The 22,586-nt window shown below is 42.2% G+C and overlaps 1 protein-coding gene across 2 annotated transcripts in view; it reads right to left on the minus strand.

The window, feature by feature from the left end:
- Window positions 1-22,586, minus strand: part of tbc1d7 (TBC1 domain family, member 7) — a 47,455-nt gene that overhangs the window by 11,711 nt on the left and 13,158 nt on the right. Inside the window, exons 2-7 of one of the 2 annotated variants that reach the window (XM_068001742.1) lie at window positions 20,991-21,054; window positions 19,075-19,190; window positions 14,977-15,057; window positions 3,895-4,082; window positions 2,462-2,599; window positions 1,207-1,352 (exon numbers count right to left, since the gene is read on the minus strand). In XM_068001742.1, the coding sequence (XP_067857843.1) occupies window positions 1,207-1,352; window positions 2,462-2,599; window positions 3,895-4,082; window positions 14,977-15,057; window positions 19,075-19,186 (665 nt within the window). In that variant the 5' untranslated portion in view covers window positions 19,187-19,190; window positions 20,991-21,054. Of the gene's footprint in view, window positions 1-1,206; window positions 1,353-2,461; window positions 2,600-3,894; window positions 4,083-14,976; window positions 15,058-19,074; window positions 19,194-20,990; window positions 21,055-22,586 lie in introns of both variants that reach the window. The other variant, XM_068001741.1, reaches the window with a different exon arrangement.

Genomic DNA, 22,586 nt, shown 5'->3' on the forward strand with positions numbered 1-22,586 from the left:
GAACCACACTTTAGGAAGGCTGTGAAGGCCTTAGAGACAATGCAGAAAAGATTTACTAGAATGGTACCAGAGATGAGGGACTTCAGTTACGTGGCTAGACTGGAGAAACTGGGGTTGTTCTCCTTACAGTAGAGAAAGCTAAGAGGAGATTTGGTAGAAGTGTTCAAAATCATGAAGGATTTAGATAAAGGAAGAGAAACTGTTCCCATTGGTGGAATGGTCGAGAACCAGAGGACATAGATTTAAGATGATAGGCAAAAAAAACCAAAAGTGACATGAGGAGAAACTTTTTTGTGCAGCAAGTAGTTATGATCTGGAATGCGCTGCCTGAAAGGGTGGTGGAAGTAGATTCAATCGTGGCTTTTAAAAAGGAATTGGATAAATACTTGAAGGGAAAAAATATGCAAGGCTACGGGGAAAGAGCGGGGAAATGGGAGTAACTGGATTGCTCTTACAAAGAGCTGGCATGGGCTCGATGGGCCGAAAGGCCTCCTTCTGTGCTGTAACCATTCTATGATTCTAACTGTTCACAAGACAAAGAACAAGCTTCACATCATTTACTAATAAACATCAAATTAAGAGCACTACCAGAAAACTATCACTCAAACCCACCCCAGAGGTTGTGGGTTCAAACCCCATGCCAGGACTTTAACATGTAATCTAAACTGACGCTTCAGTACAGTATTGAGAGTGTGCTGGATTGTCAGAGGTGCCTTCTTTCAAATAAGACATTAAAATGAGAACCCATCTGCCTGTTCAGGTGGACATTAAAAGATTGGTCTGACACCTCTTGAATAAGGGCAGAGTCCCGGTCAACAGTACTCCTTCAACCATCACCACCAAAACCAGATTAACTGGTCATTCATCTTATGGCTGTTTGTGGGATCTTCCTATGCACAACGTGGCTGCCATATTTGACAACACTGACTGCACTTCAAAAAGTAATCTCTTTGTTTGTGAGTGCAAGCTTGTCTGTTCCTTTATGAATGCAAGCCTGTCTTTCAGGAACAGGATGACAATGGGCATTACATTAATGGATATCCTCGTGAGCTGGATAAAGACTCGCGTACAAACAGATCACGGTATCATTGGTGCACATCACCATTGCACCAAAAAATCCACCTGTATACTGATGATGTAATGTACATATTCATTCTTATTATAAATTATTATACACTGCAATCACTAATGCAACAGAATGCCTACCTTTGAAGGCTAGATTCAGGTAAACAGCCTGCAAAGCAATGCCTGAACCACAAGTCATAGGGGAGTTTACTCATGGCCGAGCAAGTCTTGAGGTGGGTGAGGAGTTTGCTGTCTTCCAGATTTAGGTAATGTTCAAGGCTCTTCGGCTACTCAGATGATAAAAGACAAATGCAAATTTTCAATCATTAATTATTTCACAGCAAGGTTAAAGGTGAAAATATTAAGGAGAAGTAGTGTGACTGTTGCTCAATTTATTATTTCTCTTCAAAACACCATTTAAAATAAAGATTAGTAAGAGTTTTCCATGTATGTAACCCATTTGCTGAATGAAACAGTGAAGTGAGCAAACTGCAATGACATCAATCAAAGGGATCTCAAAGGAGCCATTACACATCAAATCTTGTATTGGAAAAATTAATTTAATATTACAACATATTAATGAATTTAGCTAATTAGACTCAATTTAAACCTGTAAAGGAGGTTGGTAGCAAAGAGACTTCATCTTTTATACTTAGCACAGCACAAGTCCATACTCTTTGACTCATTGCAATTGATGGACCACACTTCTGCTGGGCAAAATATACTTGCTACAAACCATCCTTCTTAAAATCAGGAAACACCATCACTGCCACCTTTGCACATACATACAATGGATGATGTGGCACCTACGGACAGAGGTAGTAATCGTGGCGTTCTGAGATTTGGAAGCCAAGATGTACGGCTAGTATTATGGGCTCACAGAACTAATGCTTATTGACCGCATGTTGGTTGTTGACCCAAAAAGTTTGGATTACACTGGTATAATGGCAGTACTGATCAGTGTCACGCCTTGATTATTGGCTGGAGAATGTCAGTTTCAGTCAGACAAGGAGCTAACAGCGCACATTGACTGCCATACCATCACACTGGGGAAGTCTCCTGCCCAGTGGCACAAGAAAGAACAGTGTAACTCTGGTAGATCTATAAGTTATAATGCCACATTCACAATCGGAGCAAAGTAAGCGGGGAACTAAAAGTTAACACAGGTATCAGTTATTCAGATAACAAGGCAGTGTTTACCAACAGACAATACTATACCATAAACTCTCCCCTGCTTTTAGTAGCGAGACTGGAACAGAATAAAGGGTATGGGAATGTTCAAAATGAAATATGGATTTAATCAATTACCACTCCTAATCACTGCTGCTCGCTTTATGGATTAATGTAATTCTCTGCCAGACACATTAACATTTATATCGTTTAGCACGTCACTTACCAAGTGAGGCACTGAATCTCCGTATTTATTACTGAATTGGTTCACAAAGCATTTGACTAGCCAATAGGCATCAACATCATTTTCCACCATCTCCTCCATTGCTTCAGCTATTGCAATAAACACTTCATCCTCTGGTTCCTGAGATAAAGAACAAGTTTACTAATGACATTAAAAAAAAACAGCTGGAGAATCAGGATATCACAACAATAGTAAGTATTTCTTTATTTATTTGCTCTCAGGATGTAGATGAAGCTGGCAAGGCCACATTTATTACACCTGCCCCGAGCTGTCCTGAGAAGGTGGTGGACCCTACTTCATAGCAACTGCTTTTACAGCAGAGTGGCTTGTTAGGCCACTTTACAGAGCATTACAAGTCACAAGAATCACGTAGGTAGACCAGGTAAGGATGGCAGGTTTCCTGTACTGAAGGACATTAGTGCATCAGTTGGAGGTTTAGTAAAGATTCTGCAGTTTTCTGATGCTAGCTGACAAATTAGCTGATTTATTGAATTCAATTTTACAACCTGCAACGGTAATATATGAACTCAAGGCTTCTGGGTTGCTAGTCCAGTACCATTAACCATTACACTTGCACACCCTTCAATAACAGATTAAGGTAAATTATGCTACATTGTGAAACAAAGTGAACAGGACCAAACATATTGAGTATTTAGTAAATCAAATGCCCATTGTCTAGTTACTTGGGCAAGCTAGAAAATATTGGTGGCCAAATGACGGATTTCTCTATATCACACCGCATAGTTGAACATAGCAGGAACAAATTATATATTTTGCAATACTGCAATAGCCAGTATTTGTAATAAAGCCATGAATTACCTTGACACTACGCTACTTAAAGTCATTGATCAAATGGAAATTGCAGTTACAAATTTTCAGTTTATGAAAACAGAAACTGATAAATGTGATTAATTTTAGATTGTTTAAAAAACGATGCCCACAATTGGAAATTAAACTACACAGCTTGCTTTTATCTTTGGAGGAAATCTGAATAACGGTCATTTTAATTTTAACAAGATCAGTGCTTTTTAAATTGTTTCCCCATTTAAGGTTTCTGATGCCAGAACGCAGGGTAAGATCAGTGACTGTGTCCACAGCATCCAAAATTATTCGGGACTTCCCCAGAAATCCATTTGGGAAAGGAAGCTGTGCTGCCTCAGGGTAATATTTGGATATTACAGTACTGGCTTTCTTACAAGTAACATGTAGATCATTCAAACAGTAACACTTCATTTGCCTTCTATAAAACAAGCATACTGCACCCAGAGAGGTAGATTTTGACTTTGTGCGATAGTGTAAAATGGGTGATTGCGAATCGGCAGCCCGTTTTCCATCTCTCCCGATTTTTATTTCCTTCAAAAATTGACTTCAAAAAACAAATGTTATTTAAAATAAAGAATGTGAACACGACTGACCAGCGACTGAGATGGACAACGTGGCAGTGTTCCAGACTCTAATTGGTACATTCGGAGGTAAACCCAAACCTGTTGGGTGGAATCTTGAACAAACCGGATAACCTGCAATGCTTGCAACAAGTCCTGGTACTGTTCTTTCCGAAATGTCACCACAGCAGAGTGAGATTCATAGTGAGGAGGAAGAATACCTTTAAAGAAATTTGGTAAATGTCAATTACAATGCTAAACATAAAAAATTCCAAGTCACAAAATCCAGCAGTTCAGAGTTCTACTTTTTTCCGGTCACCTTGCAAAACATTCCCATCTTATGCAGATTTCATTCGTAAAACTCTAAAAATTGGCATTATCGTATCATAAATGCCATAACTGTGCATTAATTTTCTCAGAGTCAACATGGGAAGTGTTGCTACTCGATGATCAAGCACAATACTAGTATCAGCCTTGGCTCAGTGATAGCACTTTCGTCTCAGTCAGAAGGTTATGGGTTCGAGCCACACTCCAGAGACTTGAGCACATAATCCAACCTGACAATTCACTGCAGTACTGAAGGAGTGCTGCAGTGTGAGAGGTGCTGTGTTCCAGATGAGATGTTAAACTGAGGTCCCGTCTGCCTTCTCAGGTGGACATAAAAGATCCCTTGGCACTATTTGACAAAGAGCGGGGGTGATTTCCCAGTGTTCTGGCCAATATTTATCCCTCAAACAATTTCACTAAAACAGATTTTCTAGTCATTTAGAAACTTGGTCTTCTTGCAAGATCAACACAAATTCTAATCTATAGAACTACATAAAATAATTCCACAATCAGCCTAGAAGCTACAAACAAGCAGGTGCGCAGACTGGAAAGCATGCAACAGAACCATAGACGTTTACAACACTGGAGGACATTGGGCCCGATATTAGGAGGGAGGTGGGTGGCACCGGGGTGTCGACTGGGCGCGTGGGTGCTTCTGGGTTTCCCGTTCCAGACCTGCGCAGCGGGCGCACTGCGCACCCGCATCACACGCTGTCAGCTGGAGGAGCCCTATTTAAAGAGACAGTCCTCCAATGCTCCTCCTGCAGCAAACAACCAAATTGGCAGCATGGAGCAGCCCAGAGGCAAGGCTGCTCCAAGGTTCTCAGGCTCCTCAATCCAGATGCTGCTCGATGGGGTCAGGAGGAGGAGGAGGGAAACGTTATTCCCAATGGACGGGAGGAAGTGGCCTGCCTCTGCCACCAAGAAGGTCTGGCTGGAGGTGGCAGAGGAGGTCAGCAGCAGCAGAAACAGTAACCGCTCCCGAACCTGAGTCCAGTGCAGGAAGCGCTTTAATGACCTAACCAGGTCAGCCAAAATGAGTATACTTACGTATTCTCCCACACTCCGATTTCCACATCACCTCCACCACCAAACACCTTCTGCACTACCACAACGCCCACGCATCACTCCTCACATCACCTCAACCATCATCCTCACCCTGCCAGCACTTACTCACCGGCCCAGTTCCCATTCGAACACTACCACGCAACCCAATCCTCATACAATCTCATGACTATGTCTCACATGCACCCTCCCATGCATCTACCTCACAGTTACCCCGCCCACACTCACACATGCAGCGGGTCACTATACAACCATCACTCAATCACACCTCGCTGTGTTTTGCCTTGATAGGAGAAGAGATGCCAGAAGGCCCAGGAGAGGGATGGTGGCGAAAGGGGACATGGAAGTGGGGACGCCACTCAAAGCGCTCCCACAACTCACCCGTTGCCCCCCTCTCAACCAGTACACATAATGCTGCTTCCTCTCCAGGTAGCCGAGACTGCCCCTGCACAGATGCAGGCGCAGCAGTCTTTGGAGGGGCCCTCACGGGCACCAAAACCCAAAGGGCGTCCTCGCAAAGCATCTCATCAGTCAGGGCATGGACAAGAGCAACCTGCCACTACCTCTGCTGAAGCCACAGGGGTAGCACCACGTAGGGGTTCCCATAAACGTACGGCTAAGGTTTTGTGAGCACAAAGGGAATGCACAAGGGTGTATGATGGAATGTCATGTTTTTCATGTAGTTTTGTTTGTTTTGCCAAGCACATTAAAATTTGTTATCACCACTACTGCCACGTCTTTGCAAATCTTGTCTGGTTTGTGCAATAATTCCCTTTCCTGAGGATCACCATGAAGACCCACACCTGATACCACCCATTGTGTCACTGCAGAGTGGGTGTAGGTGTATTTGCAGGGCTCTTTTGTGCAGAAAGCAGAGAGACACGGCGATGTCCCAGTTGGCACCCTGGAAAGATTCGGAGGAGAAGTTGTTGAGAGCATTGGTGACTTTGACAGCGATAGGTAAGAAGATGGTGCTCGGGCCAGCCGGGAGCAGCTCGGCATCAAGGAGGCTGCAGAGTCCACGACTACATGTCGAGTGACTCTGAGCCTCCGTGTGCACTGTTCCTCATAGAGTTCCAGGAAGCTGAGCCTCGGTCTGTAGACCCTGTGGCGAGGGTAGTGCCTTCTGCGACGCATCTCTCTCTGCCGTTGCCCTCCCTCCTGCTGTGCAGGTGAATGTGTTAAAGCACTGTGTTGTGGAGCTCCACGTGTCACAGGTGGACGGCTTGGCCGGCGAGGCTGGTGATGCTGTTCGTCCTCCGATAAGGTCAAGACTGCAGCTATGGCGGCCCACATCCGCAAGGTGTACGTTTGAGGGGGTCCGTAAGGTAGGTAAATGTGTCTGCACACCAGAGTTGAGGTTCCAAGTTTGTGAATTTTAGTGTTAGGAGGAGGGTGGTGCAAGCCAAACTTTGTCCAAGGTGACAGAGTGTCCTCCTGCAATGAGTAAGGGTCTCCCCCCACACCTGTCAAATGGATCTTTGCAGATCCCACAGGCTGGTGGCAGCAACACATCTGTTTCAACTGGGAGTGTTTCCCCCAGTACGGGAAACACGCTCAGTTGAGATGAAAATCTCACCCCTCCTAAAATATCCTCCCAATTGGTCTGCAAACGACCTGAACTATCTAATTAATTGGTTTAAGTGGGATCTAAGCACGTCATTGGGGAACCCGGAAGTGGACGGGTTGGAGCCAGGCTCCGGACCCGCCCCGGGAATCCCGAATTTTAGCAGCCCCCCCCCACCCCACCACGAACGCACCCACTCGGCCATCCAAAAATCAACCCAATTGTGTCTGTGCCAGCTCTTTGCTAGAGCAATTCAAAACTAACCCCAATGCCTTGCTCTCTTCCCGTAGCCTTGTCTCTTCCGCTGCTCCAAATATTTCAAAATGAGTGTTCCTTGAAGAGCTGTGGTTGGTCTAAAGCTCACGATTATAGATTTGTAGTTGTACTTTCTGCAAGCGTTTTACCTCAAACATGATGATGTCATTGTATGCCTGGCTACTTCTATGCTGGACTCCTAACCCTCTTCCACAAAAGCACTCAAGAATTCTACAGATTATATTATGTTCAAAGCCCTCAAAAAAAGACCAAACTGGGATTTCAAAATATCCTTCATACTGCAGTTTCAAACAGAATGTGAGGTAGTGATTAAAAAGCTCTATTACGGTTTCAGTTTGCAACAGGTATATATTGAGTTACATCGGAACGACAGCACTGAAACAGGCCATTCAGCCCAACTGGTCTGTGCTGGCGTTAATGCTCCACAAGAGAGCCTCCTCCCTCTCTGCTGCATCTAACCCTATCAGGATACCCTTCTATTCCTTTCTCTCCAGTGTTTATCCAGCTTCCCCTTAAATGCATCTATGCTATTTGCCTCAGCTACTCCTTATGGTAGCGCGTTCCACATTCTTACCACTTTTTGGGGAAGGAAGTTTCTCCTGAATTCCCTATTGGATTTATTAGTGACTATTTTATATTTATGACCTCTAGTTTTGGACTCCCCACAAGTGGAAACATTTTCTCTATATCTACCCTATCAAACCCTTTTGTTATCCTAAAGACCTCTATCAGGTCACTCCTCAGCCTTCTCTTTTCTACAGAAAAAAGCTCCAGCCTGTTCAGCATTTCCTGATAAATATATCCTCTCAGTTCTGGTATCATCCTTGTGAATCTTTTTTGCACCCTCTCCAATGTATCTATACCCTTTCTAGAATATGGAGACCAGAACTGTGCACAGTAATCAGAGTGTGGTCCAATGAAGGTTCTATACAAGTTTAACATGACCTCTTTGCTTTTCAATTCTGTCCCTCTAGAAATGAACCCCAGTGCTTGATTTGCCTTTTTTAATCACTTTATTAAACTGCGTCACTACTATTAGTGATTTGTGAATCTGGACCCCTAGATCCCTTTGCTCCTCTATCCCTTTTAGACTCTTATTATCCAAGCAGTATGTGGCCTCCTTATTCTTCCTACCAAAATGCACCACCTCACTTGTCTACTTTGAAATTAATTTGTTAATTAAACGTCCATTCTGTTAGTTTATTAATGTCCTCTTGCATTTCGACGCATTCTTCCTTTGTATTAACCACACCCCACCAATTTGGTGTCATCCACAAATTTTGAAATTGTACTTCTGATTCCCGAATCCAAATTGTTAATGTAAATTGTGAACAACAATGGTCTCAGCACTGATCCCTGTGGAACACCACTTCCCAACTTTTGCCAGTCTGAGTAGCTACCCTTAACCCCTACGCTCTATTTTCTGTTTTGAGGCCAACTTGCTATCCATTCTGCTACCTGTCCCCTGACTCCACATGCTCTGACCGTAGCAATGAGTCGACAATAACACCTTATCGAAGGAATTTTGAAAACCCAAATATATTACATCTACTGCATTACACTGTCTACTCTTTCTGTTACTTCTTCAAAGAATTCAATAAGGTTGGTCAAGCATGACTTTCCCTTCTGAAACCCATGCTGACTATTCTTTATTGTATTTTCGTTCTCTAGATGCCTTTCTAGTACATCTTTGAGTAAAGATTCTATTATCCTTCCTACCACCAATGTTAAGCTAACTGGTCTATAGTTCCCTGGATTTGTTCTATCTCCCTTTTTAAATATAGGAATAACATTAGTTGTTCGCCAGTCCTCTGGCAAGATGCCCTTTTCTAGTGAATTTTTACATATATGTAATAGTACCTCTGCCAGCTCCTGCCTAACTTTTTAATATTCACGGATACAATCCATCCGGATCAGGGGTCTTATCCTCCCTGAGTTTGATTAGTTCATTATCTCTCCCCTTTCTATCTTAAATGTTTTAATATCTTTTTTGATCTCTTTTCCAATGTCATGCCCACCTTGTTAGTCGCCCTGGTAAATACGGAGGCAAAGCAACTATTCGATATTTCTGCCATTTTGCTGTCATTACCTGTGAGTTTATTTTGTGCACCCCTTCGTGGCCATATCCCTATTCTGATTTTTCTTTTGATATTGATGTGCATGTAGAATACTTTACTATTTCTTTTTATATTCTGTGATAATTTAATCTCATCGTTCCTCTTTGCTTTCCTAACCTCTCCGTAGTCCCTTTTATCATCCTCTCCTTTACTGTCTATGTACTTAGAGAATGCTTTTTTCTTTAGTTTCAATTTTAGCCTTATCTCTTTATTCGTCCATGGTGTTTCATTATTGGCTAGTTCTTGCTTTTTAGAGGAATATATTTCTCCTGAACTCTATTGATCACCGTTTTGAATATTATCCACTGCTGTTCTATTTCTTTGTCCGTCAAAATTTTTTTCTAGTTTACCTTCCCTAGTTCCATTCCCTTCAAAATTAGCTTTTTTCCCATCTATTACTTTGGTCTTTGTCTTACTTATGTCTCTCAATCATTATTTTAAACCTTATTATGTTATGATCGCTATTGCCTAGATGTTCCCCTACGCTTACTTCTCTTATCTGATCTGGTTCATTTCCCATTACTAGATTCAGCAGTGATTCTTCTCTTGTTGGCCTTCTCACTTACTGGGTAAGAAAGGAGTCATGTACACACTGTAAAAATTCCATTCCCTTTTCTCCTTTCCTGAACTCTTCTTGGAAGTTTATTTGGGGGTAGTTGAAATCTCCCATGATTATTATTCAATATTTTTTACTCATTTCATAGATTTGTCTACATATTTCATCCTCCACTTCCCTTCCACTATTAGGTGGTCTGTAGAATATACCTATTAACATGATCGATCCCTTTTTATCCTTTGCCTCAATCCATATGGATTCTGTTTCTATCTTAACATTACTTATGTCCCTTTTTTCTATTGCCATTATGTTGACTCTAATTAGTACAGGTACCTCACCCCCTTCTTCCTTCCCTACCCTTTCTAAATACGTTATATCTTGCAATATTTAACGGTTCCTTATGCAGCCATGTTTCAGTTATTCCTACTACATCTCGCTATGAATTATTGCCTCCATTTCCCCCGTTTTGTTTCGGATGCTGTGCACATTGCTGTACAGGCAATTTAATTTGTTTTTAGTAATTGTTCCCCTCCCTTTATTTTTAACAGTCACTTTGTACTGATGAACTATAACTGTATCTGTTCCCTGACTGTTTATGTTACTCTTATTCCTTACCTTGGTCTGACCTTTACTCTCATTTCCTATTCCTTTTATCTTCAGATTTGTGTTATCTTCCCCAGATCCCTCCATCTTACTAGTTTAAAGTCCTATTCACAGCCCTATTTATCCTTTCCGCTAGGACGCTGGTCCCATTCCGGTTCAGGTGGAGCCCGTCCCAACGTTACAGCTCCTTTCTGTCCCAGTGTCCCGTGAAATGGAACCCCTCCTTCCCACACCAGTCTTTCAGCCATGCGTTCACCTTCCTGATCTGTCTATCCCTAATAACATAACATAAGAACATAAGAAATAGGAGCAAGAGTAGGCCATACGGCCCCTCGAGCCTGCTCTGCCATTCAATCAGATCATGCCTGATCTTCTACCTCAACTCCACTGTCTCCCCGATCCCCATATCCCTTGATTCCCCTAGAGTCAAAAAATTTATCTATCTCAGTCTTGAATATACTCAATGACTCACCATCCACAGCTCTCTGGGGTAGAGGATTCCAAAGATTCACAACCCTCTGAGTGAAGAAATGCCTCCTCAACTTAGTCTTAAATGGCCGACCCCTTATCCTGCAACAATGCCCTCTAGATCTAGACTCTCAAGCCAGGGGAAACAACCTCTCAGCCTCTACCCTGTCAAGCCCCCTCAGAATCTTGAAAGTTTCAATGAGATCACCTCTCATTCTTCTAAACTCCAGAGACTATAGGCCCATTCTACTCAACCTCTCATCCCAGGAATTAATCTAGTGTACCTTCGTTGCACCGTCTCTAAGGCAAGTATATCCTTCCTTTGATAAGGCGGCCAAAACTATACACAGGATTCCAGGTGAGGTCTCACCAAAACCCTGTACAATTGTAGTAATCCCTTGATTACTACTCGTGAGGTCCGGCTTTTTAATTTAGTTCCTAACTTCTGATATTCTCTTAGCAGGACCTCCTCCCTTTTCTTCCCTATGTCACTGATCCCAACATGGACCACGACAACTGGATCTTACCCCTCCCTTTTCAAGTTCATCTCCAGTTGCTCCGAAATATCCTTTATCTTGCACCAGGTGGGCAACACACCCTCCTGGATTCTCGGTCACGACTGCAGAGGCTATCCATCCCCCTAATTATCGAATCCCCTATGACTACAATCTTTCTATTCTGCTCCTCCCCACCTTGGACTGCCTCCTGCTCCACAATACCATGGTTAACATTCTGGCTGTCCACACCACAGCCTACACCCTTATCCTCACAGGTAGAAAGCACATTGTACCTGTTGGATAGGACCATTGTCTGCAGGACCTCCTTCTCTACCTCCCCTTGGGTCCCCTTACCCTGCTGAACTATAATATCTCAGGCAAAATTGCTTCTGCATAATCACATAATAGTTCCTGACATCACTCTGTAAATCTTATGACCTGTGATATAAGCCATACTGTTTGTGGCTCCTTCACCAATATACAAGCTATATAAAAACATCTATTCTTTGACAAACTCATCATTACAGGTCTCTGTTCCCAAAGAATATCATTTTTACTCTTCATAAAACTGTGTCCTCATTATGATACATATAAGTCTACTAGCTTAATCCTCTAGACTTCAGTGTCAAATTAAAGAACCATCAAAAAATTATACTATTCTTTATAATCAACTCCACAGTCGTCGTGCGACTGACTGGAATTACACAAATATATTTACTTTCACCATCAGAGGGACTGGGTAACACTGTCCTTTCATGCAAACTACTCAGCTATGTTGTAAATACTGGCCTGATTATTTCCCAGTAATCAACTGCAATTACTTTGAATAAACACCCAGCTTTAGGCTGCTAGATAAGGCTGCTGTGATCAGCTATTAATCTTTCAGCGCTGGTGCTCACTGGCCATCAGAATCCACACTGACAGTCACAGATGGTGAACAAAAGAAAACTCCACACTGCCATAGTGATCTAAAACTGAACAAAACCATTTCAGTACATATGCACACTATAAAAAGAAATGATGTGGAGATGCCGGTGATGGACTGGAGACTAACACGGGACGCAACCAACAGAGTACCCTTTGTCGTCCAGTACTTCCCCGGAGCGGAGAAACTACGCCATGTTCTCCGCAGCCTTCAACATGTCATCAATGACGACGAACACCTCGCTATGGCCATCCCCACACCTCCACTACTCGCCTTTAAACAGCCACCCAACCTCAAACAGACCATCGTTCGCAGCAAATTACCTAGCTTTCAAGAGAACAGCGTCCACGACACCACACAACCCTGCCGCGGTAACCTCTGCAAGACATGCCAGATCATCGCCACAGATACCACCATCACACGAGAGGACACCACCCACCAGGTGCATGGTTCATACTCCTGTGACTCGGCCAACGTTGTCTACCTCATACGTTGCAGGAAAGGATGCCCTAGAGCATGGTACATTGGCGAGACCATGCAGACACTACGACAACGGATGAACGGACACCGCGCAACAATCGCCAAACAGGAGGGTTCCCTCCCAGTCGGGGAACACTTCAGCAGTCAAGGACATTCAGCCACCGACCTTCGGGAAAGCGTACTCCAAGGCGGCCTTCGAGACACACGACAACGCAAAATCGTCGAGCAGAAATTGATAGCCAAGTTCCGCACCCACGAGGACGGCCTCAACCGGGATCTTGGGTTCATGTCACGCTACACGTTACCCCACCAGCGAACAAATGTTATCTGTTTTTAATATAACGGGTCAGTTGCTGTCTTTTCTATGTTTCTACCTCTCTATCTCTGTTTTTTTTTGTTTGTTGTTTTTTTTGGTGATTTGTATATTCTGAGACCTGACAGGTAACACCTGTCTGTCTGCACACTGATTGCCTTGGCAACGGGCAGTTGAAAAAACTGTCTGTTATCACCAAGCATTGTTCTGTGAATTATAAATGCGACTTCATTTCGAGGATTTCATTTCCACATCGTTCACCTGAGGAAGGAGGTAGCCTCCGAAAGCTTGTGAATTTAAAATAAAATTGCTGGACTATAACTTGGTGTTGTAAAATTGTTTACAATTATAAAAAGAAAGACATCTTGGAGTGATTTCAAGCCTGCAATTCCATTTCGTTCAGGTGGCAGTGACAAGTTGCTTGAGCTTTGTGATTTAAGACATAATCTTGATCACTTTATTGGCTTTCAGTCAGTCCCAATATCCATTATTCTGCAGTTAACACCAGGGTTGGCCATCCTTGACCTTCAGTTAATACAACAGAAAATGCCATCCATCTGCAGGACTGCATTCTTAAAAGGTCCAACACAATTTAGAATAATTCCATGAGACTTTTCTGAATAATGCAAATGTTTAAAAGCATAAAGGTTGTTTAATAAATATCTTCTGCATCTGTTCCAATTGTAGAGCCCCAACAGCAGCAGCTTTGTCTGCTGGGCATTTCTAGGCACTATCAGTAAACTCAGAGAGAGAAACAGCCTAATAAAGCTTACTCTAGCTTTTCTATAATGTTCCTGATAGAACACTTTGATTTAACTATTTTCTGTGCTTCCTACGCTCTAGAATTTATTGTGGAAATAATAACAATGTAAAAATTGTTCCTCAATTGGCTGTAAACCACGAAGCCTAGACGTTTAATGCTTGATAATCTACTGCCTATTCTGTGACCAGGTCAACTTTTGACATGAATTACCTACAACTACAACTCAACCAGTTACCAGTTATCTTTCTGGGATCCCTGACTCATCAGTGCAGCAATTTGAAACTAGATGCAACAGTGTTGCTATTGTTAGTAACTTTAATTCAGAATTTCTAAAGATTGCTAAAGATTTCATTATGTGGCACAGCACCTTTAAATGAGGCAAATGAAGGGAAAGAGCAGTGAGTTAGGGCAACAACAGGTTCCTGAAAAGCAGGAAATGTAACATCACATTGGCAGAACAGACACTCAGCTTGCAGCGGCCCCTTTGAGGATCGCCGGTTAGGCCGCATGTAGACCTGGTTTTCCTGAACGGCGCCGGCGCGGCTTTCAGCGCGACCCAATTTTGTACAGGGGACCTCAAAACAGGTGTTAGGCCCCTTACTTGCATATGCAAAGTGCCTAACTCCTATTTCAGGTGTGGGCCTGGGCACCTTTTTTTTTGCTTATACCAATATGGCAGGTGGTGCACCTCCTGTTCGTAATGAGTGTGCTTTTCCTGCCCGCGATATAGGAAGCTTAGGCACCCGTTTATCACCCAAAAAGCGGGCGCGTCGCCATCCAATTTCTAGGTCGAGTAGTCAGCAACACAATTATCAGAGGTAGCAGCAGCCTCACTGACGTACAGCCTTATCCAGATCAAGAAACACTCAGGAGACTCACTGATGGGCTGATTTACCCAACTAGCTGTATCACAGTTTGCAAAAAGTATGAAATAACTCCTATCGTTGCTGCTAGATGGCGTAGTTACACATTTGAAAGCTCAAACTTACTTTGATGAAACTGCACATCAGGCAGTAAGGATGAATTACTCTTAACATACAAATAACAGAACTAATTTCAGTGCATGCAACAAAGACAAGGGCCTACGCAATTATTTCATCCACAACAGATATAATTAAGTGCTTCAGTGTGAACCATAATAAGATCAGTTAGACATACCAAGCAATACTTTCCACACAAGAACACGGTACATGGAGGGAAGAGGATAGCGTTGAGCAAAAGTGCAGAGCTTCTCAACATCTGCAAAAAAACAAAATTTAAAAAAATTAAAATTATTGATCATACTATTTTATCTTGAATAGAACTGATATACAAGCATTTGAAGCTTGGTTTGCTACTGTGTGAACATGTTATTCATCCTCTCAGCAAATGCACAGCATATTACCAGAACTGTAAAAAATGGTTTCAGTGAGTTAAGTTTCATTTCTTTCTAAAACAAGCCTCAGCAATCAAAAACTGAACTCAGACTCACAGCAAGACTAGAATGTCAGTCAGTCCCAGAACATGGAATGTAATAAATTGGACCAGTTTTAGTTTAAGCGTACAGCAGTATAGTGGTTATATCACTATACTAACATCCAAGAGATCATGAGTTCAAATCCCACCATGACAAGTGAAACTGAATTAAATCAAGCAATACGTGGGTTAGCATTAGAAAAATTGACCAAAAAAGCTGCCTGATAAGCTGTCGTTAAAAAAAACCAACTGGTTCACTAATATGCTTCAGGAAAGGAAACCTGCCACCCTATCCAGACTGGCATACACGTAACTCCTATTTTCAACACAACGTGGTTGATTCTTAATTTCCTCTGAGGTGACTGAACAAGCTACTCAGCTGTAAAAACAATCCCACCATCAATATGAGGACGGCAAGGCTTCACCACCTTCTTGGGGCAACCTAGGATGGGCAATAAAAGCAGCTTTGTCATCGTGTCCACGTTCCGATAACAAATTTTAAAACATTTCCATAGGATAATCAGGATCAATAAATCCAACCTCTCAATTCTCCATTACACTGTAATTATTTACCAAATGTATGTACGTTTGTAACCATTTCTTATGTACCAAGAGACTAATGTAAAATGATTATTGCAACTGTTTTTTCAGCAAGTACAAATTTCACACAAACTTTTAACATCCCTTTGTTCTCCATTCTTCAGAAGGCAAATCAATGTTTGATCCCTCATAGGAACATAGGAACAGGAGTAGGCCATTCAGCCCCTCGTGCCTGCTCCGCCATTTGATACGATCATGGCTGATCTGTGATCTAACTCCATATACCTGCCTTTGGCCCATATCCGTTAATACCTTTGATTGCCAAAAGGCTATCTCAGATTTAAATTTAGCAATTGAGCTAGTATCAATTGCCGTTTGAGGAAGAGAGTTCCAAACTTCTACCATCTGTGTAGAAATATTTTCTAATCTCACTCCTGAAAGGACTGGCTCTAATTTTTAGACTGTGCCACCTACTCCTAGAATCCCCAGCCAGCGGAAATAGTTTCTCTCTATCCACCCTATCTGTTCCCCTTAATATCTTATAAACTTCGATCAGATCACCCCTTAACCTTCGAAACTCAAGAGAATACAACCTCAATTTGTGTAATCTCTCCTCGTAACTTAACCCTTGAAGTCCGGGTATCATTCTAGTAAACCTACGCTGCACTCCCTCCAAGGCCAATATATCCTTCCGAAGGTGCGGTGCCCAGAACTGCTCACAGTACTCCAGGTGTGGTCCAACCAGGGTTTTGTATAGCTGCAGCATAACTTCCGCCTCCTTGTACTCTAGTCCTCTAGCATTCCATTAGCCTTATTGATTATTTTCTGCACCTGTTCATGGCACTTCAATGATCTATGTATCTGAACCCCGAAGGCCCTTTGGACATCCACTGTTTTTAACTTTTTACCATTTAGAAAGTACCCTGTTCTATCCTTTTTTGATCCAAAGTGGATGACCTCACATTCGCCTACAATGAATTCCATTTGCCACAGTTTTGCCCATTCACCTAATCTATCAATATCCCTTTGTAATTTTATGTTTTCATCTACACTGCTTACAATGCCACCAATCTTTGTGTCATCGGCAAACTTAGATATGAGACTTTCTATGCCTTCATCTAAGTTGTTAATAAATATTGTGAATAATTGAGGCCCCAAGACAGATCCCTGCGGGACTCCACTAGTCACATCCTGCCAATGTGAGTACCTACTCATTATCCCTACTTTCTGTCGCCTTTCGCTCAGCCAACTTCCTAACCAAGTCTGTACTTTTCCCTCGATTCCATGGGCTTCTATCTTAGCTAACAGTGTCTTATATGGGACCTTATCAAATGCCTTCTGGAAGTCCATATAAATAACATCCATCGACATTCTCCTGTCCACTACTTTAGTCATCTCTTCAAAAAATTCAATCAGGTTTGTCAGGCACGACCTACCTTTCACAAATCCATGCTGGCTCTCTCTGATTAACTGAAAATTCTCGAGGTGTTCAGTCACCCTATCCTTAATTATAGACTCCAGCATTTTCCCCACAACAGATGTTAGGCTAACTGGTCTATAATTCCCTGGTTTCCCTCTCTCTCCTTTCTTAAAAAGCAGAGATACATGTGCAATTTTCCAATCTAGAGGGACAGTTCATGAATCTAGAAAACTTTGAAAGATTATAGTTAGGGCATCTGCAATGTGCTCACCGACTTCCTTTAAAACCCTGGGATGGAAACCATCTGGTCCTAGGGATTTGTCACTCTTTAGTGCTATTATTTTCTTCATTACTGTTGCTTTACTTATGTTAATTTTATCGAGTCCCTGTCCCCGATTCAATATAAGTTTTCTTGGGATTTCCGGCATGCTATCCTCTTTTTCTACTGTAAATACTGACGCAAAGTAATCGTTCAACATGTCCGCCATTTCCCCATTGTCAATGACAATATCCCCACTTTCTTTTTTTTTAAGGGGCCAACACTGCTCCTGACCACCCTCTTTTTCCTAATATAACTATAAAAGTTCTTCATATTGGTTTTGATATCCCTTGCGAGTTTCTTTTCATACTCTCTTTTTGTAACTCTTACTATCTGTTTTGTGACCCTTTCTTGATCTTTGTATCTTTCCCATTCGCCAGGATCTGTGCCATTTTTTGCATGCCCTTTCCTTATGTCTTATACTGTCCCTTACCTCTTTAGTTGTCCATGGCTGTTTTTTTTGGCAAGTAGAGTTCTTGCCCCTCAGGGGTATAAACCAATTCTGTATCACATTAAATGTTTCTTTAAACATTTCCCACTGATCCTCAGTCGTCTTACCCATTAACAGATTTGCCCAGTTTACTGTGGACAGTCTCTGTCTCATCCCATTGAAGTCGGCCTTACCCAAGCCTAGAACCTTAGCAGCTGATTCACTTTTTTCCCTTTCAAACACTACCTTGAACTCGATCATGTTATGATCGCTATTGGATAGATGTTCGCGTACAGTTAAGCCGTTAACTAAATCTGGTTCATTACTCATTACTAAATCTAGTATGGCTTGCCCCCTTGTTGCCTCCAGGACATACTGCTGTAGAAAACTATCCCGGATACACTCAAGAAATTCACTACCTTTCTGACAGTTGCTAGTCTGCTTTTCCCAATCTATGTGAAGGTTAAAGTCTCCTATTAAGACCACTATGCCTTTGTTACATGCTTGTCTGATCTCTGCATTTATACAATCTAGCACTTCAGAACTGCTGCCAGGGGTCCTATATACAACTCCCACTATAGTCTTAGATCCTTTCCTATTTCTCAATTTAACCCATAAGGTCTCTGTTGGCTGCTTACCCCTCGTTATATCCTCCTTTATCATTGAAGTGATTTCATCTCTAATCATTAAGGCTACTCCTCCCCCTCTTCCATTTTCCCTATCTCTCCTGTAGACCTTATAACCCGGTATATTTAGTTCCCAATCCTGACTATCCTGCAGCCATATCTCAGTAATAGCCATCATGTCATACCCTCCAATTTGAATTTGAACCTGTAGTTCATTTAATTTATTCCTTATGCTCTATGCATTTGTATATAGAACTCTTAGTTGGGCCACACGCAGCTTTGATGCTGGGTTAATCGCTTTACGCCTTCTAGTTTTCACTTTATCTGTAGTGCCTAAAGTACACTTGGGTCAGACTCTGGAGCAGCAACATGCTTCACCACCAGCCTTTGACATGAACTTTCCATTTATTATCAATAGCCTGAGTTAGCAGTATTATATTGAATCATGTAAACACTCCACGCTTACCTAACGGATCATCCTTCAGCAGAATCTCAAGGGATTTCTTCTCTTCAACACCGCGGAACCCAACCTTTTCATAATAGTGGGAACGGAAGTTTCTCTGTGGTTCCTCGGCCATTTTCCTACTGACAAAGAACACTGCAATAGCGACCAATGCTTCTTAATCAAAAGCTGCAGACACCTTGCAATATCATCCAATCAGTCTGCTGCAGTACAATGGCTAGTAAAACACTTTAGTGGGAAACTGAACAAGGCACTTACATATGTAGAAATAGCATCAAATAAAATGACAAACAGTTCTGCAATTCCCACTTGAGATCAGCCATTCTAGCACCAAAATCTACTAAACTGTGCAGCACACTCCTTCCAGGTGAAACAATGGTATACTTGTACTTCTTTCAATTTAGTATACTGTATTCGCTGCTCACGATGCAGTCTCCTCTTCATTGGGGACACCAAACGCAGATTGGGTGATTGCTTTGCTGAATACCTCTGCTCAGTCCGCAAGCGTTAGCTGACCTGCCGGTCGCCTGCCATTTTAATTCTCTGTCCCACTCCCACCTCGGCCTCCTGCATTGTTCCACTGAAGCTTCAATGAAACCTCACCTTTCATTTAGGCACTTTACAACCTTCTGGACTCAAAACTGATTTCAATAACTTCAGATCATAACCACTGCGCCCAATTTCTCAGTCAGCAGGTGCTGGTAATGGTTTTGCTGTTGCCATTTACAGCTCCTCCAGACCCATCTCTTGTTTCTTTACTTGTCCCATTATCACCCTCCTTGCCTTGCACCATCATCCCTTTTGTCATCTAATCACTCCTGCCTTCCACCCTATCAGAGACCTTCCCTTTTGTTCTTTCCTCCCCTGCACCCCACCCCACCTCCACCATCTTTCCCTGGCTATACTTGCTTAAAAACTGTAAAATCTTCAACTACTTCCAGTTCTGGCAAAGGGTCATCAAACTCAAACGTTAACTCTGTTTCTTTCTCCATAGATGCTGTCTGACTTGCTGAGTATTTCCAGCATTTTCTGTTTTTATTTCAGATTTCCAGCATCCGCAGTATTTTGCTTTTGGTTAATTAAATCACATCGGGGTGCAATGGGAAGTGATGTTATTATAAACCTCCCAGAACAGCTAACTTTCATCAAACAATGAAGATAAATAATGGAGATTGAAAGACTATCCTGAACATGGCTGCCAAAAGTCACCATGGTATATCTGTGTGGATTATGCAGAGTCAACACAGGCAAAAATCAGCCACTGAAAGCAACTGCTGGAAAGTGATATTAAACTCAATAATTGCAAAAGTTGCAAAGAAGCCTGCATTCAGTGCCAGTCTGGCTTCCAGGCTTACATTCTATAGATTACTAAAGTAAGTAAAGGAGGCGAAGTGAGGAACACAAAAAAAATGTAGAAATTGTCAAACATCAGGACCTGAAACAAGACAATTATTTTAAAATGCCAGCTTCAATTATTTTTCGGAGGGCAAGAGCTCAGGGGAAATAATCATTATTCAAATCAGACACAAAGTTCTCCATCGACAATATATTTACAGTGAAGCCTTGAGTCGACCATACATGCAAGTTTCATAACCAACATTGCTGCTCTAACTTGCAGTTCATGCACAATGTCATTCATGCAAAGCAGAGTGCTTAGGAAACATATCTGACAAAATTGATATGGAGTAAATGGTTCACTATAGCGAAGGGTTAAAGGATCGGTTAGGAATAAGAGGTGAAGTTAAACAGTTATTTTAAAACAAAGGACAACAGATTTATGAAATAAGCTACAAGGAAAGCATATTAAAGCAAACTACATAAATGAATTCATGATGCTACATTTCTGAAGAAAAAAATTGAGGGATATGGTGAGAAGCCAAGTAGATGGTACTGAGATCAATCAAAAAAAGCAGACTTACTGAGCAGAATGGTCTTTCCCTAACCCTCTATCGGGGGGAAGTGGTCCTGTGCATTGTCATCACCCTAGAGGAGGGAGAGGAAGATTATGAGAGTAAATCAGGAAATGAGATCACTATCAACTCAGTTATCTCACACAGAAACAGCAAACCAGGATTTCGCTCAATATTCTCAGGCAAACCAGGCTTTGCAAAGCAATTTGTAAGAAGTAAAATGTGTATGTCAACGCACACGGAGGGTGAGGTCTAGAAGATGCTGGAATGTAATACGGTTATCCCATAGTGTGTGGTCATTACTGGTGGCATTAGTCCCAAAGGAGAACAAGATCACATGGCTCTTTGTCAATTATCGGAAACTAAATAGACTGACAGGATCTTATGCTTATCTGATGCCTCGCACAGAAGACATCCTGGCGAAGCACCAAGCATCTGACAACTCTAGAGATGACAAAAAATTATTCGTAGCCGCCACTTAGTGCAGAGGCCCAGCTGCACTTGCAATTGTTACAATGCCAGGGCTATGAGTTTACAGAATGAAAAGTGCATCCACATTCCAGCAGCTAGTAGATTCCATTCTGACAGGCTGAGGATTATATCCCAGCATACAATGATGACAGAGCAATTTTTAGACAGATATGGAAGCAGCACCTCAGCTATGTCGACGGCATAGTACTTCAGTTAAGCAAAGCAGGGTTAAGGCTAAAATGTAATATTGACTGAAGCTTTGTGCTTGGGTCATCCTGGGGGAAAATAGAAACCTGACCCAGGTGAAGGTGGAATCCATCACACACCAACTGCATCGTACAACCAATAAACAAAACCCGACATTCCTCAGGTTGGCCATCTGTTATCACAGATTCATTCCCAATTCTAGATACATAGCTGTGCTAATAACTGTCTAAACTACCAGAAGAGGAAGTCAAATAAAGTGCACTGATCAAGGAGGGAAAGACAGAAAATGCTTTCGAAAGGCATAACGTCTTTCACGACCTCTAGATGTCCCCAAGTGCTTTGCAGCCAATGAAGTGTAGTCACTGTAATGTAGGGAAACATGGCAATTAATATGTGCACAGCCAGCTCCCACATACAAGAATGAAATTAATGAATGGATAATCTGTTCTAGTGATGTTGGCTGAGGGATAAATATTTGCCATGACACTGGAAGATCTCTCTTGCTCTTCTTTGAATAGTGCCATGGGATCTTTTACATCCACCTGAGGGGGCTGACAGGGCCTCGGTTTAACGTCTCATCTGAAAAACAAGACTTCTGACAGTGCAGCACTCCCTCAGTCTTATACTGAAGTGTCAGCTGCATTATGCGCTCAACTCCCTGGAGTGGGGCTTGAACCCATGATTTCTGAGTGCTACCACTAAGCCAAGGCTTAAATCTCACAAAGGCAAAGCATTACTTATGCTAAATTACAAGAGGACAAGGGGAGTCAAGATCAAACGAGTAATAGGACTAATATCAAGAAGTTCTCTGTCGCACAAAGAACAATCAATACATGGAACGGATAGGGCAGTTGAGGTGAAAAAACTCCAGAATCATTTGAGAAACAATTAATGTCAGTGGTGGGGGGGGGGGGGGAACTATACATT

This window comes from Heptranchias perlo, chromosome 2 (assembly GCF_035084215.1).
Source record: "Heptranchias perlo isolate sHepPer1 chromosome 2, sHepPer1.hap1, whole genome shotgun sequence".
NCBI lineage: Eukaryota > Metazoa > Chordata > Chondrichthyes > Hexanchiformes > Hexanchidae > Heptranchias > Heptranchias perlo.